Source organism: Onychomys torridus, chromosome 19, assembly GCF_903995425.1.
Source record: "Onychomys torridus chromosome 19, mOncTor1.1, whole genome shotgun sequence".
In the NCBI taxonomy this organism is placed as follows: Eukaryota; Metazoa; Chordata; class Mammalia; order Rodentia; family Cricetidae; genus Onychomys; species Onychomys torridus.
Window position 1 is genome coordinate 8,014,213 of NC_050461.1, and position 16,171 is coordinate 8,030,383.

The following is a 16,171-nucleotide window of genomic DNA, read 5'->3' on the forward strand; positions in this document are numbered from 1 at the left end:
ATTAATGGCTCACAGAGAAGTGCTTATGCCTTGGGGTAATGTAGGCGCTGACCTGGTGCTAACTTAGCTGACCTAGGGAGGGGCTTCCTCACAAGTTCTATCTTGAGAGTTTTAATGAAAAGATCCTCAATTATGTGTTGGTGGGACCAAAACATCCTTCATAAAAAAAAAAAAAAAAAAAAAAAAAAAAAGGCCTGTTGTTTGCTTTTGTCTAGCCCAGTGTTTTCCACACATTTGACTATGGAAGTCTTTTTAAAAATAACAGTCAGTTAAGTTCCCCATAACATTAGTGTTCTGTGGGCTATGCTTTGGGAAATGTTCCATATAGGGCTCTGGTTTTGCTTATTCTGAAGTCAACCTTTTCCACTTCCTTTTTGAGTCTCTTGGGTGATTATATAGGGAAGACACACTGTCTACAGTGAGTACTGAGAGGCAGCGGAAGGCTGTCACAGAGACCTGTGGGCTGAAGCCTCTTCACTCGTGAATCAGCTGGCACCAGGAAGCCAGAACCATGTGCTTAGGAGGGTAGTGCTGAAGGTTCCAGGTTCCGTGTGCTATTCAAGAGGGACTTAGAGGTTGTGGATCCCTTGGATCCTCCCCCAGATTTGAGGATATTTGCATGTGCATAATAAGATAATCTAGGGGTGACATGAAAGTCTAAAATCTAAATTCATTTGCACTTAATGTATACCTTGTATTCATAACCCGAAGGTAACTTTGTGTAGTAATTTTCGCGCCTCTACATTTTGACCAGGACCCATCAGGGGATTTTCCGCTTGTGTCACGTTGGCCTTGAAGGATGTCAGAGTTCCAGGCTAGGGTTGCTTGGTGCCCAGCTTTGGGGATTCGTGGGCTCTCCTTGTATTTTCTTTCTCTGTCAGGTGCTGGAAAAATAAGCAGGGAGGGATGGTGCGTGGAAAACTTCATTCTGTGTGAACTTGATTCCGGAGTCAGTGTCCAGCAAGAACTCTCTGGATGACTTCGCTTTGACTAGAAACACAGTGATATGAGGTGTCTGTAACTAGAGTTGTTTCTGGGTCAGTTACACCCCTGCATTCGGGTCCTTGTTTAAATTTCACTCTGAAGTCCCAACCTGTTTTCACTATTATTCTATAAGAACAGAACTGCATCACCTTTCTCCTGCGTCCATCCATCTATCTGTCCATCTGTCCATCCGTCCGTCCATCCATTTGTCTGCCCATCCATCAGCCTGTCCACTGACTCATTCATTCTTCATGGTCTAAAAATTGTTACACATTTGGTGCCAAGCACATGCAGTGAACGAGATATATAATGCTCTCAAGGTATTTAGTGAAGCCTCTTCTCTCCCATTGCAAAGTCACATTCAAGAGACCCTTCTTCATCCCTGTTTGCACCAGTATTACCTTTGACCTATCCCTTCACACTGTCTTGGTCAGCTAGATGTCTTTAGGAAACCCTGCCTGCCACTTCCTGGGTCCTGCAGTTGCCACTGCCTTTCTCTCCTGCCTTGTGCTCTGTCTCCCTCCAAGCCCTCCGGGATCCAGCTCACCCACTGTGTCATGGTCCTTCTCTTATTGCACTCTGAATCCTGCATGCTGCATCTTGAGCCACACACTTCCTGTCTTTCAAGTGATGCCATGTCCTGTTCAACTCAACCTAGTATGAGTACCTTCATGTAAACTCCTAATTATTTCAAGAAACACAACCTTGTTTTCTCTATCTATAATGACATAGGATAATAGGTACATAATTAGAAACTAGCTACAAGAGTTTCATTAGAAAATAGAAAAATTAATTTAAAATTCTATCATTTTTATAATTTGGGTTAATATGCACTCATTTCTTTGTCTTATTGGAGCCAAGTTTTAGTCTACAATGTAGCAACTAGATTTTTATTCTTTTAGTTTTTGAGGTTATAATATAATCACAACATTTCCCTTCCCCTTTCCTCCCTCCAAACTCTCCCATACATCTCTCCTTACTTTTTCAAATTCATGGCTTCTTTCTTCTATTAATTGTTGTTACATGCATGTATGTATATTCCTAAATACACAAATACAGCGGGCTGAGTCTGTATGATGTTACTTGTGTGACTATCTTTTCAGGGAAGACCACTGGTATGGATAGCCTGTTGGAGTGCTCTTCCCTGGAGGGTGACTGTTTCTCCCACTCTCCTCATTAGTTGCCTTTGTTCTTTGTGTAGGGTTGAGGCCTCGTGATGTCCATTGTCCACTTGGGCATGTCTGTAGTCATCCTTGTTCCTAATATATTTAGGTAGTCATGTTGGTGAAACTTTATAAATATCGCTTCTGACATTGCACAGACTTACAGCAGACTCTTCTATCCTCTGGCTCTTACGATCTTTCTGCCTCCCTCCCCGCCCCTCAGTGTTTCGTGAGCCTTAGGTTCAGGCGTGTTGTGTAGATGGATACATTGTGATCAGGCTGTGCAACTCTGCCTTTTGGTTGGTTGGGGTTTCCTGTAATGGTGTCTGTCTATTGCAAAGAGACGTTTCCTCGCGAGAGGGTGAGGACTATACTTGCCGTGGGTATAAATACATATTTAGAATGTAGTGGGACTGTGCTGGTTCACTACAGTGGTGCTTGTGGGCTCTTCTCCCAAACTGTGGGGATTGGCCCTGGGGATTGGCCAGGTTCCCAGTAATGGAACGTTTCCCTCTTGTTGAGCAGGTCTGAAATACAACGAGAGAGTTGTTGGTTCCAGTCAAGGAATGTGTGCCGCTCCTGTACCCTTGGGTTTTTTACCATGCTGATCAATGTTTTGGGTCATAAGTGCCATAGCTGAGGAGGACTGCTGGTTGCTTCCTTTCTTTGGAAGCTTGCTTGGTGCCTTCTGGTACCATGCAAACTAGTCCTCAGATGCATGGTATTTTAAGACAAAGGGTTTACCTTCTACTCTAGTGATGAGATTTTATCTGGGAGTTAAGTGCTACTCAATTTAGAATAATGTGGAGAACTTATATTCCTGAGATTAATTCAAATCTATTTTCAATAGAAAATTTGTGATCTTTAGGTACTTCGAAGACTCATGTGTTGACTTTCTCTTAGTTAGTTACCTTTTCAACCTGTGGCCATGAAACCCAACAGAAACAACTTAATGGAGGAACTTTGTATTTTGGCTCAGGGTTTAGGTCCACTAGGGCGAGAATGACAGAGTGGAAGAAACGTGGGGCAGAGGCTGTTCTCCTCATGGTGAACCAGCAGGCAGAAAGATGCTAGGAGCCAGGAGCAGGTATAACCTCCCAAGGATAGCCTCCTGTGACCTCTTTCTACCAGCTAGGCTTTTCTCCCAAAGGTTTCACAACCTCCCAAAATTTCACCAGCAGCCAGGGAGCAAGCTTCCACATGTGAGCCTGAGAGGGACATTTGGATTCAAGCCAACAGACCTTTATCATTTAATTGTATCTATCCCTTTAATGGGAATCACATGCATAAAATTTCAGTAATTTAGACTCTTCTCTTTGGAAAGTTTTGATAGTTCAGTTACCAAGGTGGTAGACATTTAGCTGTTACTCTGATACTTTATAAAAGAGCAAACTTCTCAGGCACTTAGAAAGATCCACCCATGTGTGGATTGTTAGTGTAATAATTACAAAGAAATTGCATCTATTAATTACAGAATATCTGGCAGTATGGTGATATATTTGGTAACATCTTGTCAACTATTAATTCAAACATTTAAAAAAGGAATAACTGTAAGGGAGGCTTTTATTAATTTCAATGGCGTTGTTCCGAGTCTGAGATAGCAAGATCTAACCAGTTTCTGGATTGCTCCTTTTATTCAAAGACAGCAAATAGTTCCACAGATGTCACCTATGGGAGGGGTGTGGCTGAAGAGATGGGTGCCTCTCCAGATTATACACAGAGGACACTTATCATCTCTTCTGTCTTTCATTTGCAGTAATTCTTGGGGTGTTTCCTGTATGGGTAGCACAGCAGTAGTGAGATGGTCATTACTACTCCAGAGATGACTCCCCTCTTCTCCAGAGACTCCCCTCTTCTCCAGCAAGAATGGTCAATATTAGTAAAAGCATTCCACTATGGGAAGAGAAACCAGGCACTGAATGGGTCATATTTGTATCCGTGTTTCTGTCTCAGTCTCGGTGATGAGACATGATGAAGTCATGCTGTGTTTCATGCAGTAGCTGCTTAAGTGTGCAACGCAATGTACGCTATTACCTTATTTGCATGAAGAATGTCACACCTTGAAGTTGTCATAAGTAGATCTGCCACTTGCTTTTCATTTCTAGTGATGATTCCTAGCTATATGCCATTCTTCCCTAGGACTTTCAAATCTGCTGTGCTGAATTTTAGCTCGCAAAAAGACTCTGAGAGCTGGGAAATAGCTCAGTCTGTAATTGCTTGAGGACCTGAGTTTAGCCCCTAGAATCCATTTTTAAAAGGTGTGGTAGGGTTCCTGTAACTTTCTGGGGAGGTAAAGACAGGCAGAGCCCTGGAACTTACTATAGTCAGCCTAATGTGAGCTCAGGCCAAACCCTGCTTCAAAGAAAATGGACCTTGTTCTTGAGGATGACATCTAAAGTTGTCCTCTGGCTTTCACAGACATGCACGCACAGACATGCATGCACACACACACACACACACACACACACACACACACACACGCGCGCACACACACAGCCATACACTTAGCAGTAGCCAACGGCTTCTTGCGTCCTCGCTTCTCCCATGTCTGCTTCTTTGCTCTTGTCATGGGAGCCCTACCTCAGAACCCCACGCCCTCAGCATCCCTCGCCCTCAGCGCCCCACACCCTCAGCATCCCACGCCCCCTTACCTGTGAACACTTTCCACAATAAATCTGAATTATAAATATGATTTACAGATGTGGAGAAACTTGTTGCTTTCAGGAAATTTATACCTGGTAGTAAGATAATAAAGCCAGCTGGGCGGAGGTGGTGCACACCTTTAATCCCAGCACTCGGGAGGCAGAGGCAGGTGGATCTCTGTGAGTTTGAGGCCAGCCTGGTCTACAGAGTGAGATTCAGGAAAGGCACAAAGCTACACAGAGAAACCCTGTCTCGAAAAACCAAAAAAAAAAAAAAAAAAAAGCCAAATCAATGATCCTCCAGTGGTTGAATTTTGAATTTACTGTGAGTGGGCAACTGAAGGATAGTTTTTTGAAACTGGGGTATTCACAGTGGCACCTTTGAAATCTGGCATGTGGGTGGTCACCCTTGCCCACATGGAAAGCCAGTCTGTCCCATGCCCCAGTGGTTCCCTCTCCTGAGAAGGGCAGTGAGGATGTTGTTCGCCTGTGGTTAGAAGAGCTGTTTCCTGCCCACCATTCCTTCTGCCATCTCATGTCTCAGTGGCTGTGGAGTGTTTCCTGCTCCAAGTTCAGCTGGAGGATTTGCAGCACATCTGTGTGTCACAGTCATAAAACAGCCAAGCTTGCACTGTGGGCTTTAACTTGTTAAAAAAATAATCCATCAACATTGATGAGTAACACTTCATCTGTCTCCTCAACGACACTTGACCCTTTAGAGTTCATGTTCCACCTACCTGCGTGCCCCTAAGCTGGGTGTTTGTGAGTAGCCCAATCAGTGGTAGCTTTTGTTCCTTTTTCTTGGGAGTTTTATGTGTGAGTGGTGTGTCATTTTACATGCTTTGAAAAGCCCTGGTCGCTAAGGTACAGCGGTCGAGGGCTCAGCCTTCTCACATACAGGCATTGATTGGTATGTGCTTGATATGCAAGCTGGAGCAAATTACTTCACCTCTAAACTCATGTCCCCATCTCCACAATGGGAGAAGATGAGTATCCACCTGGTAGTGGGTGTTGCAAGTGAGAGTAAATGATGGAGAGGAGGGTGAACCATGCTGTGCCCGGCAGCTGGAAGTACTGAATGGCGGGCAGCCATGACTTCCTTTTGGTACAGTGGTTCAAGTTTTCCATGGCCCTCTTCATGGGCTCACTTCCAGAGCATGGGAGTTGTGCAGGAGTTCCTGCAGGAATCTGTAAAACAGTGGTTCTCAACCTGTGGGTCACGACCCCTCACAGCGGTCACATATCAGATATTTGTATTATGATTCATAACAAAAATAGGATTATGAAATGGCAATGATATAATTTTGTAGTTGGGGGTCATCACAACACGAGGGACTGTATTAAAGTGTCACAGAGTTAGGAAGGCTGAGAACCACTGCTCTAGAGACTATTTATTAACTTGGACTGCCTTAAGATCTGTAGAACTGAATCATCACAAGATGAAGTTTCTTTCTTTGCAAACAGACTGAAAAGAAAATCAAATTTAAACTCTAGTTTTTCCCACCAGTTATGTATTAATTGATTGATTGATTGATTGATTGTGTGTGTGTGTGTGTGTGTGTGTATGTGTGTGTGTATGTGTGTGTGTATGTGTGAACAAGTGTGTAGAGAGAGAGCAGAGGACAACTTTTGAAAAGTTTTTTTTGTATCTTCCCTCCATGTGTGTTTTGGGTATGGAACTCAGGTCATCAGCTTGGTGGCAAGTACCTTTAGGAGCCAATGCCCTCTCACGGGCCCTCCCCTTTATCCTGTTCTTAAATTAGCTGTTCCCACCAACAGATTGACAAGAGTGTTGCCCAGGCTCTCATTTCATGGTATGAGGAGCACACAGGAGCATCTTCAGGCAACTTTGCAACGTGTTTCAAATATACTTGAGGTCTTAAAATGATTGTTTGAATGTGTGAATTCCAGGAACTGTGGCAGGAGATAGCACCCCCAGCAAATACTTCCCAATTTTCCCTCAGTTTTGGGCTCTCATGAATGTGACAATTAAAATTACAGCAGAATTGTTTGGGGCCCGTGAAGGCCCTCTTGATTTTCCTTGAGCTCTGATCAAGCAAGTCAGTATATGTGTCCACTGCCTCAGTTGTAATGGCCTATGAAAGCCACTGACTGATGGCCATCTCTATTTTTAAAAGCCACCAGGTAAGGCAATTGCTCAAGCCACTTCAGCGAGGCATTCCAGAAATGTTCAATCTCATACTTCTGTATTATAATAAATAAACACAATTTTTATTTCATCTTAGAGTTATTAACCTGGATTTTTTCTTCTGGAATGCACAGTAGAAAAGTGTATTATAGCTCTTTGAGCATTAGAAAGAAAAATGCTACAAACATTTTGCTTAATTAAATGAATGCTAAAGAGGAGACATTGACTTTCGTGATTAATCGAAACATGACTGATATATATTTATATGACAGCACATGAAAATTTTATCATGGTATGCAAACTGTTCACTTTGGGAATGTTATTTAATGCTCTAACATTTTGCCTTTGTTGCTACATTGTTCATTATGAAAATATACTGGCTAATTGCTGTAATTTAAGCCTGTCATGTGAATGTCTTCAATGATATAACTCCAAGTCTCCGATAGTGTAGACTTTTAGCCTACATAGAAGATAGGAAATAAGATATTACCCAGTTTGAAGACTTTTTAAACAAAGAAAACACTAAAACACAGATCCACTTAGGAACAGCTAAGTTGCCAAGCCCTCTCTGTCACGGGGCGGAGTGCACATGCCCTTACCAGAGGTTGCTTTCCTCTCTGTGGCTGTGTTGAATTCTCTGACCCAAAGCAAACTGGGACGAGAGGGCTTGCTTGCTTTGTACTTCCAGGTCACAGTCAGCCACTGAGGAAGTCAGCGTGGGAGCTCAAGGCAGGAGCAGAAGCTAGGGAAGAAAGCTGCTAGCTGGCTCATTCACGGGCATTGCCCACAGTGGGCTGGGCCCCTACATCAATGAATAATCATGATAGTTCTGTACAGACACACCCACAGGCCAAGCTGATCGAGGTAGATTCAACTGAGCTTCCCTCTTCCCCGTGACTCTAGGTTGAGTCAAATTGACAATAGAAGCTAATCAGCATACCAGACTTAAAGGTGTTTTTGTTTGTTTGTTTGTTTGTTTGTTTGTTTTTTAAAGACTTAACCGAAACACATTTTGGCTGTAATTTCTTAGGAAAAGTTCTCTTTTTAGGGGTGCCACTGTGTGTGGTGACACACTGGGTCTACTGACAGACTCTAAACTGTATTTTGACTGGCAAAATTCATTTAACCGTCACAATTATTTTAGTTTCCAAAGTGTGGCGTCAATTGGCTATTGTAAGACTGGAGTACCTGTCATACCTGAAACTCTTGAGAACTTTTGGAATAACCCACTCCTCAGACTCATCTTTGGGTCATTCATGGTTGACAACTTTGATGACAGAGCAGGAGATGACTGCTGGGCCTTTCCCAGAGCATTTGCCTGGAGGAAGCAGGATGGACAGGAATACTGATTTATTTAACAAGACAGATGCTAACTACCATTCTATGTCCCTACTCACCACAGAAACAGACATGCACAAATCCTTTGTCTTATTTCCCACACTGTAACTTTCTAGTAAGAATATTTTATAAGCCTAATGTGTTTTAAAATTTTATGCTTTTATTTGTTAGATCCTGTTGTAAGACGGTGTTCTGACACTCTTTAGAATATGACAAATGGGCCTATCTGGTGGCCCGGGATGCCCTTTGACCCTGTCCTCCTCAGGGCCAGGCCCCTGTGGTGGGCTCAACACGGGCCTTCCTCCAGGCTGCCTCTTGCCTTTTCTAGCCTGCTCTAGTCCATCACACCAACAGAACCAGGACTTTAACAACTCAGGCTTTCTTTTTCAAACCGGACTATTTAAAGGAAGAAATGCTGAGGGGAAATGAGTGTTCTTGAATGGCTCCTTGGGAGATGGGGTCCTTGCTAAAGTGTGAGACCGAATTATTTCCTTCATGGCATCTTTTTCCTTACAGATTTCACCAGAACCAAGACCATTGCCACTGGGTCATATGTGAGAGCTCCACGGTGTCATCTTCTTTTTCAGGAACCTAAGATGTATCAACTGGGACAATAGGAATTATTAGTGCCAGTTCGTGTAGTAGTGATGGGCGATCATTTTAAAACTATTACTAATCCAAGAACACACTTGATATGCGGTCACTTGGAGAGCTTTTGCTAACTTTTCATGCCATGCAAAGTCTGTAGACAGGTGTCATACAGAAATCACATGAAAGAGAAATAAAAGCTTTCTGAACAGAACACACTCATCCAATGCATAATTGTGTGACATTTGAATTCATATTATGACTTTATTTAAAGGATGTTACATTATCAGAAGTGTTTACTAACCTCAAAGAGCCTCTTTCATGCTGTCTTGTTTGATGATGAGCCATAGATTCCGATGTGTGATTTGAGAAATAGTATAAGTTATTAAAATGACAATGTTTATTCTTTTATGATAGATAAAGTGCTGCCCGTGGTTCTGAGTCGATACTTAGGGAGAAAAGCCATGTTGCTGCATTACAAATTAGTTTGTTTCTGATTTTGCAGACTGATGACCATAGTGCCTCAAACCAAATCTTTTCCCTGGAAATGGAATGATTACATGACAGACTCTGTGAACCATGAATATGTCAACAACTCATGGATCAGGCCTTGCTTAGCAATTAGTCTTTGGGGGATTTTACTCAGAAATCAGACACACTGCACCAGAGCTCATTGGGGGTTTTGTGATTCCCATTCATGTCTGAATTATGAGTCTGGGTTAGTACAAAACAGATTCCATAAAGAGGGACTGCTGCTAATAGTGGCAACTAGAGCTTTGCATGTTCACACGCACGAACACACACATGCACATACACACTCAGGCACATACATATACACAGACACAAACACACATGCATATACTCATGCATGCACATACACCATACACACAGACACTGATACATGCACATACACACTCAGACACACAAATATACACAGACACTCAGACATGCACACACAGACACATACACTCAGACATGCACACATACACATACACACTTAGACCTGCACACACACATATATACACATACAGACATATATAAACTTACACACAGATACTCATAATGCACACACACACACACACACACACACAGTCAAATGAGAGGGCAGGGAACACTATTCAAAATACTGTGAAAGCTCCTAGGAGGCAGCCAGAAAATATTTTAAAAATTTTCTAACATAGTCTTTTATTTCCCCCCAAAAGATCAATATTCCCAAGTTGCAGGCATCTGAGTGTCCTCAGCCCCATCCTACGGTCATCCCTTACTGTCTGCACTGCGGTTTACTCAAGATATTTTATTTAATTCATTCTCTTTGCTCTCCCTAACAGCCCATCTGTCTTAAGCAGTAATGGATGTGACAGCCGTGGTAGCTTATGCTAGTTAAGTTTTTCTTCTCATATAAGGAAATGAAATATAATATTAAAATATTAAAAATATTTGCATACCATCTAGAACCCATATGAGCACCTTGTTGACATTGTTGAGAGGGTCTTCCAGGAGCTGAGAGGACACCCCCACTCCTGTCTGGCTGAGAATACTCTCACACCCTCATTACCATCCCTTCATCTAGGGCCCAGAAATGACATTAAATGGAGCCGAGTTAAATTGGGCCCATGTTTCTCTGAGGTCACCAGTGCCTGACGGTGCATGGTAGAAGAATGCCTAGGAAGCCAGGCCTCCCCACTACTCATTGCCAGAACCTGGCCATTCACAACTTTTCCTTTTTTGATTAAACACCTGACCTGGCAGTCATGTTGTACTACTGAACAACAGCACTGTTCACTTACCTATGATGGGAGCATGGTGCTGCTGGCCCCTGTCAAAGTTCACACACAGGCTCACATGGCACAGACCGCCCCCCCCCCCCATGCCCATTTTGAAGACTTTCTGCAGGACCTTTGACTAAATGTTCTGTTAATTTACAACCTCCTTCGCTTATCACTATGGCTGGTTTGAAGTCCTGGAACTCTTGTAACTTTGCAGTCATGCTCTGGTTTCTAAGTAAAATGTCTTTGGAAACACCAGCACCCAAGTGCCCCTAAGCAGAGGAACAGACTAGCGCACCCTCCCTTTTCCCTAAGACTGGCCCTCCTACTCCATAGAAAATGGTGAGGTTTGGCAATTGCCAGCCGACCCCGGGAGCTCTGTCAGGGTCAGGGTGTGTCTAAATGCGAAGGATGTTTGCTTCTGATATGAACATTTTTCTTATACTTTTATTATAGAAGATGATGTGTCAAATGTACAAATAATGTGTGCCTGGTGCCAGAAAGTGGGGATCAAGCGCTATTCCCTGAGTATGGGAAGTGAGGTGAAAAGCTTCTGCAGTGAGAAGTGCTTTGCGGCCTGCCGGAGAGCCTACTTCAAAAGAAACAAGGTAAGCCACCATAGTGAGGCCGCTGGCCACCTCCCGTGCGCATGCGCCTCCTAGCCCTCGCTGGACATGCTGTGGCCCTGCCCCTTGCGGATTTTGATTTTGTTTTGTCCGTTTCTTCCTGTCATGCTTAACTTTTTTGAAATAAGAAACCCCATCCTAACGTAACTTGTCCACCCATCTCTCATGGCTTGGTGTTGGAGTTCTGAGAGGGCGAGTGAATCTGAGGAAGACAGCTGCTATCCTAACCAGAGGGGGCTTTCCAGCAGGAGAGGGTACAGTCCAGAGCCCACCAGAGAACAAGTGACAGGCTCCTTAGGAGGGTGAGACACTAGCTGTTGAGGCTTTAGTACACCTGTACAGTGGAAATATAGCTGCTGCTTTTGCAAAACCTGATCCACAGAGTCTAGTCAAGATGAAAACTGTCAAATCTCCCTTGACACACTGTGTTAAAGCTGATGGATCTTGACGAGAGGGGCAACGGTGGAGAGCTCACTCCTGAGAGTGTGGTGGGTAAACGCAGGAAGAGCCGTAGTTACAGTTTCTGCTTTGTTTTAAAAGACAGTTTAGGTCTGAAGATGGCCTTTTAGAATAGTTAGCCACTCTTGATGGGAAACAGGATGCACGATGTTTTAACAAGCACACGTACACAGATCTGCACATGAACTTCCCAATCCTTAAAGAACTGCTAACGCCTTTTGCCACCAAGTACCCAAGTCCGTTTCTAGGCCTTGATTATTTCTCATTGATCTGCAAAACTTCCTTAATTCATGCAACTCTATGCACATTTTTGCTAAGCACTTGCATTTCACTTTCTGTAATACAAGATACAAACCTGTCCATTCTTGCAGCAAGAACTTGCCTTTTTCAACTCTAACATTTGCAATCCTGAATGCTAATCATGGCTCACTGCGTTGCAAGCATGGTTGCAGCAGATAATCTCCTGCAAATCTGGGTCACATTCATTCTGCCAAAAACCATAATGCCGCCTGCAGAATCAGGCTGCAGAATTCAGTGGGTTGGAATTTTAGAAGCAGTCTGTAAGAATTAGGCTCATGATCTTCACTGGAGCTGGGAGGCAAGTAAGGAAATTGTCTACAAGTCTTTGGGGATGGTCAAGAGTGGGGCTCATCTTCCCCCGGGAGGGGATTAGAGTGATCTCCAGGAGCCTGGGGCTCCCCTTGTGAATGCTGAGCACTGAGGGCATCAATCCTAGGAGTGGGCCCAGTGATTTCTTCTTTAAAGCCCTACTTACCGCAACAAAATGCTTTGCATTCCTCCACAGAATATGACTACAGAGCAGGGCTTCTTGTCATTCTAGAATTCTGAAGGGCTAAGGACCTGAATCTTGATGGGCTGCTTCTAGTGAATAAGGCCAAGCAAGATGAATTTGTCACAACCCTGATGATACCAGTTACACTTTATAAAGAAAGCTTACTACTTTGTAGTAAGCCTTTGAAGAAAGGCATCGGATGCCATTGGAAAAGGAGTCTAGAATCCTGTTATACAGTAGATGTGTATAGATAGACATAAACATACATACATATACACGCATATATGCTTTTAAAATATCGTGGTAAAGTTTAAGGTCAAACTGAATTTAAGCTTCCATAACATCTATTTTTGAAAGATGGATAATGGGAAGCAGGGTAAGAACCAGTATTTCAAATTCATCGGAAACAGAATCAGTGCTGATAGGGGCCCATTATACCTTTCTTTCCACAAGGAGCTGCTGGGATGGGGGTCCAGCACCTTGCAAACCTTGGGAGTTGCTGTGGTTTGACTTTCCCAGTGCTTCTGCCTGCTGGTCTCTGTGGCCCCTCAGTGCACACATTACCTGTCTTCTCTCCTGTTTATGTATTCCAAAGCCCGGCCTGTTCAGTTTTTCCAAATGGAGAAATAAGCGTGTTACCTTACCTGCTGGGTTCCCTCTGAAACAGTATCCTATTGTGTTACTATAAACATGTACAGCTGCTGCATTTCGCTTAACTGGTAGGATTTTGTGGTCATTTCATTTAGGGATTAGGTTTCCTAATGGCTCGTATTAGATCCCAGCCCTGCATCCGGCCATTTCTAAGAACTGCTGTTATAAGCCCTGGCATGCTCCCCACTGCAGACAGTGGCAGAGAGATAGCGCCATCTCCTCTTGTATTGTTTAACAAAGTCCTTGGTCTTCATCATTAGAATTGTGAACGTCATCTTAGAACTAGGAAGAAATTCTTCCCATTTCCACTTAACAACAGCTTCTCTCTCCTCGTGTTTCTAAATACCAAGGAGAAGATGGAGGACAGTGAATAGTGCATACACAGAATAGAGTTTTGTCTTAGGAATAGAGTAGACTTTTAAAAAATGTAAAATTAACTATGCTGTAAATTATGCTTTATAATGACAGCTCATTTCTTGCTGGATAGCATGCTGGGATCTAAAAATGGCCTCCAAGTTGAACCCAAATTGCATGCATAACTTTACAAAGGAAAGCCCTCATAGACAAGGTAGGTAATTATGAGCAGCATTCAGCCGACCTCTGCTTTGTGTCTGAGCAACACCTGCATTTGTGAATGTAAATTGGACAGCTGTGCCGTGGGTCCCTGTGCCACGGGGCCCCTGTGGTGGCCTCGTCACAAATGCTTGCGTATACAGGCAGCATGGCATCGCTGCTAAAGAAAACGATAAAAATAGCCCAACACTCAAAATGAGGCCCATGAAAATGAGCTCTTTAAATTTCATTTGCTTCTCAAGGCTTCCTTTTTCCTTGGGACTCAGTCAGCTGAAAACCTGTCACATTCGTCTCTCCTAAAGCTTGGCACTTTAAAGTGAGGTGAGCTACGTGGAAGCCGAGTTAACCTGCTATGGTATATTTTAAACTGAACTTAAATTGTGTTTGGAAGCGATTTGGATTGCTACAAACATGCCTTTTGCAAACTGCTCCTGCTAACGTTCTGTAAGAGGCCCATGAGTCACAGCTGTATTCACTTAAGGAGTTCAGGCAGCTACGGGTTTACACGTCATTGCAGGGTGGTGGCTCTGAGATGTGTATAGTGCTAATTCATAATGTATCTTACAAAATCCCAATTTTTACAAGGTTCAACTGCTGGCTTGAAGGATTTTAAGCCAGTGTAGGAGGAGGGGCTTATGTAGACTGTGGGCACTGGGTGAATAATGGCAGACCAATCTCATTATTTGAGACAGGGACAACTTTTCTTTCTTTTTTCCCTCCTTTTATTAAAAATACATTTTTTTCTCACACAAGGTATCCTGTTTACAGTTTCCCCTCCCCCCACTCCTCCCAGTTCCTTCCACCTCCCCTCCCATCCAGATCCATTACCTTTCTGTCTCTCCTTAGAAAAGAACAGGCTTCTAAGAGATAAGAAGACATAACAAAATAAAATATAAGAAGATAAAACAAAAGCCATCACACTGAAGTTAGATAAGGCAACCCAACAGAAGGAAAGAGCCCCAAGAGAAGGCACAAGAATCAGAGCCCCACTCATTTACACTCAGGAGTCTCATAAAAATATATGCAGAGGACGTGGTGCAGACCCGTGCAGGCCCTGTGCATGCCGCTTCAGTCTCTAGGAGTTCATAGGAGCCGTGCTCAGTTGATTCAGAGGGCCGTGTTCTCCTGCTGTCCTCCATCCTCTCTGGCTCTTATACTCTTCCTGCCTCCTCTTCCATGGGGTTCAAGACAGGGCTAATAGCTCCAGAGGGCTAATAGCTCACTCTTTTCCAACCCCCTGTTGAGGCCACAGTGGAACAGGACTTGAGAACATTTTATCCTGGAGATTCATAGGAAGTTGGGAGGTCACAAAGCATCCTTACTGTTTTTGCAAGAGATGCAGAAACATTGAGTTTAACCTTTTCTTTTTCTTTTTTTCTTTTACTTTTGTTTTGTTTTATGTTTGTTGTATGTGTATGGGCATTTTGCCTGCATGTATATGTCTCAGATCTGAAGTTACAGATAGTTGTGGGCTGCCATGTGGGTGCTGGAAATTGAGCCTGTTCTTTGGAAGAACAGCCAGTGCTCTTAACCACTGAGCCAACTCTCCAGCCTGAGTTCAACCTTTTAATAACAGTTTTACTTTGTAAAATAGCCGAGTGCTTAAAAATATTCTTTTTATTATCCCGCTAAAAAAAGGAGTAACCAGACTGCAAATAGTAGTCTTTTCCATTTAGCGTTTATTTAATCATCTTTTCTTTTTCACGGGAAATAAATATCCTGTCGTCTAAGCCAATATCTAGAAATAAATCAGGAAATCAAAACTGAAGAAAAGCAGCCAGTGAAAGCCAAGGATGACTGTTTTCTTTCCTTGTTCAAATCTCAAGTTTGTAGTGTTCTGAATGGCATTGGAAATTTAAGAAACACAACTCCTAAGAGCATCAAAGTTTTGCTTCCTCATTTTACTTTCCATGAATTGAGACAGGAATAGGTAGATTCTTCTTCAGGATGTGCTGCTGCTCCCAGTGGATCAAAGTGATGTAGAGCAAAGGGCATAGCTGCCAGAGATGGAAATGTCTGCAGATGACGTAACTGCGGTTTCCTGAACTATAGTGACGTATAGCAAGGATCATAGCAACCAGAGGTGGAAATGTCTGCAGATGACGTCATTGTGATTTCCTGACAACTACCGTGAAAACAAACACTCTAGGGGAGGGTGTTGTGCAATAAGCATTTATTTTACTTTCATACTACATCCCTTGATACATCCCAGGCTTTTATTAGAGCTCTCTTTTGGAGGGATCCATCACTAATTAGCATCATCACTGTGTTAATTGTAGTTATACTTTATTTATACACATGGTGCTTAGTTTTTGTTTTTTGTGGGTTGTTTTTTTTTTTTTCTTTTTTAAAATTAAACTTGAGCATAGCTCAAAAAGATTTCTTGGTTTCAGACTTAATTATAGAATTATAGTAGTGTAAAAGAAATGTGTAACAATC

General features: G+C 42.9%; 1 protein-coding gene across 2 annotated transcripts in view; it reads left to right on the forward strand.

The window, feature by feature from the left end:
* LOC118570222 (sine oculis binding protein homolog) overlaps positions 1-16,171 on the forward strand; it is a 164,784-nt gene that overhangs the window by 35,633 nt on the left and 112,980 nt on the right. For both annotated transcript variants that reach the window (XM_036168577.1, XM_036168576.1), the window contains exon 4: positions 11,087-11,238. In XM_036168577.1, coding sequence (XP_036024470.1) covers positions 11,087-11,238 — 152 coding nt within the window. The remainder of the gene's footprint in view (positions 1-11,086; positions 11,239-16,171) is intronic.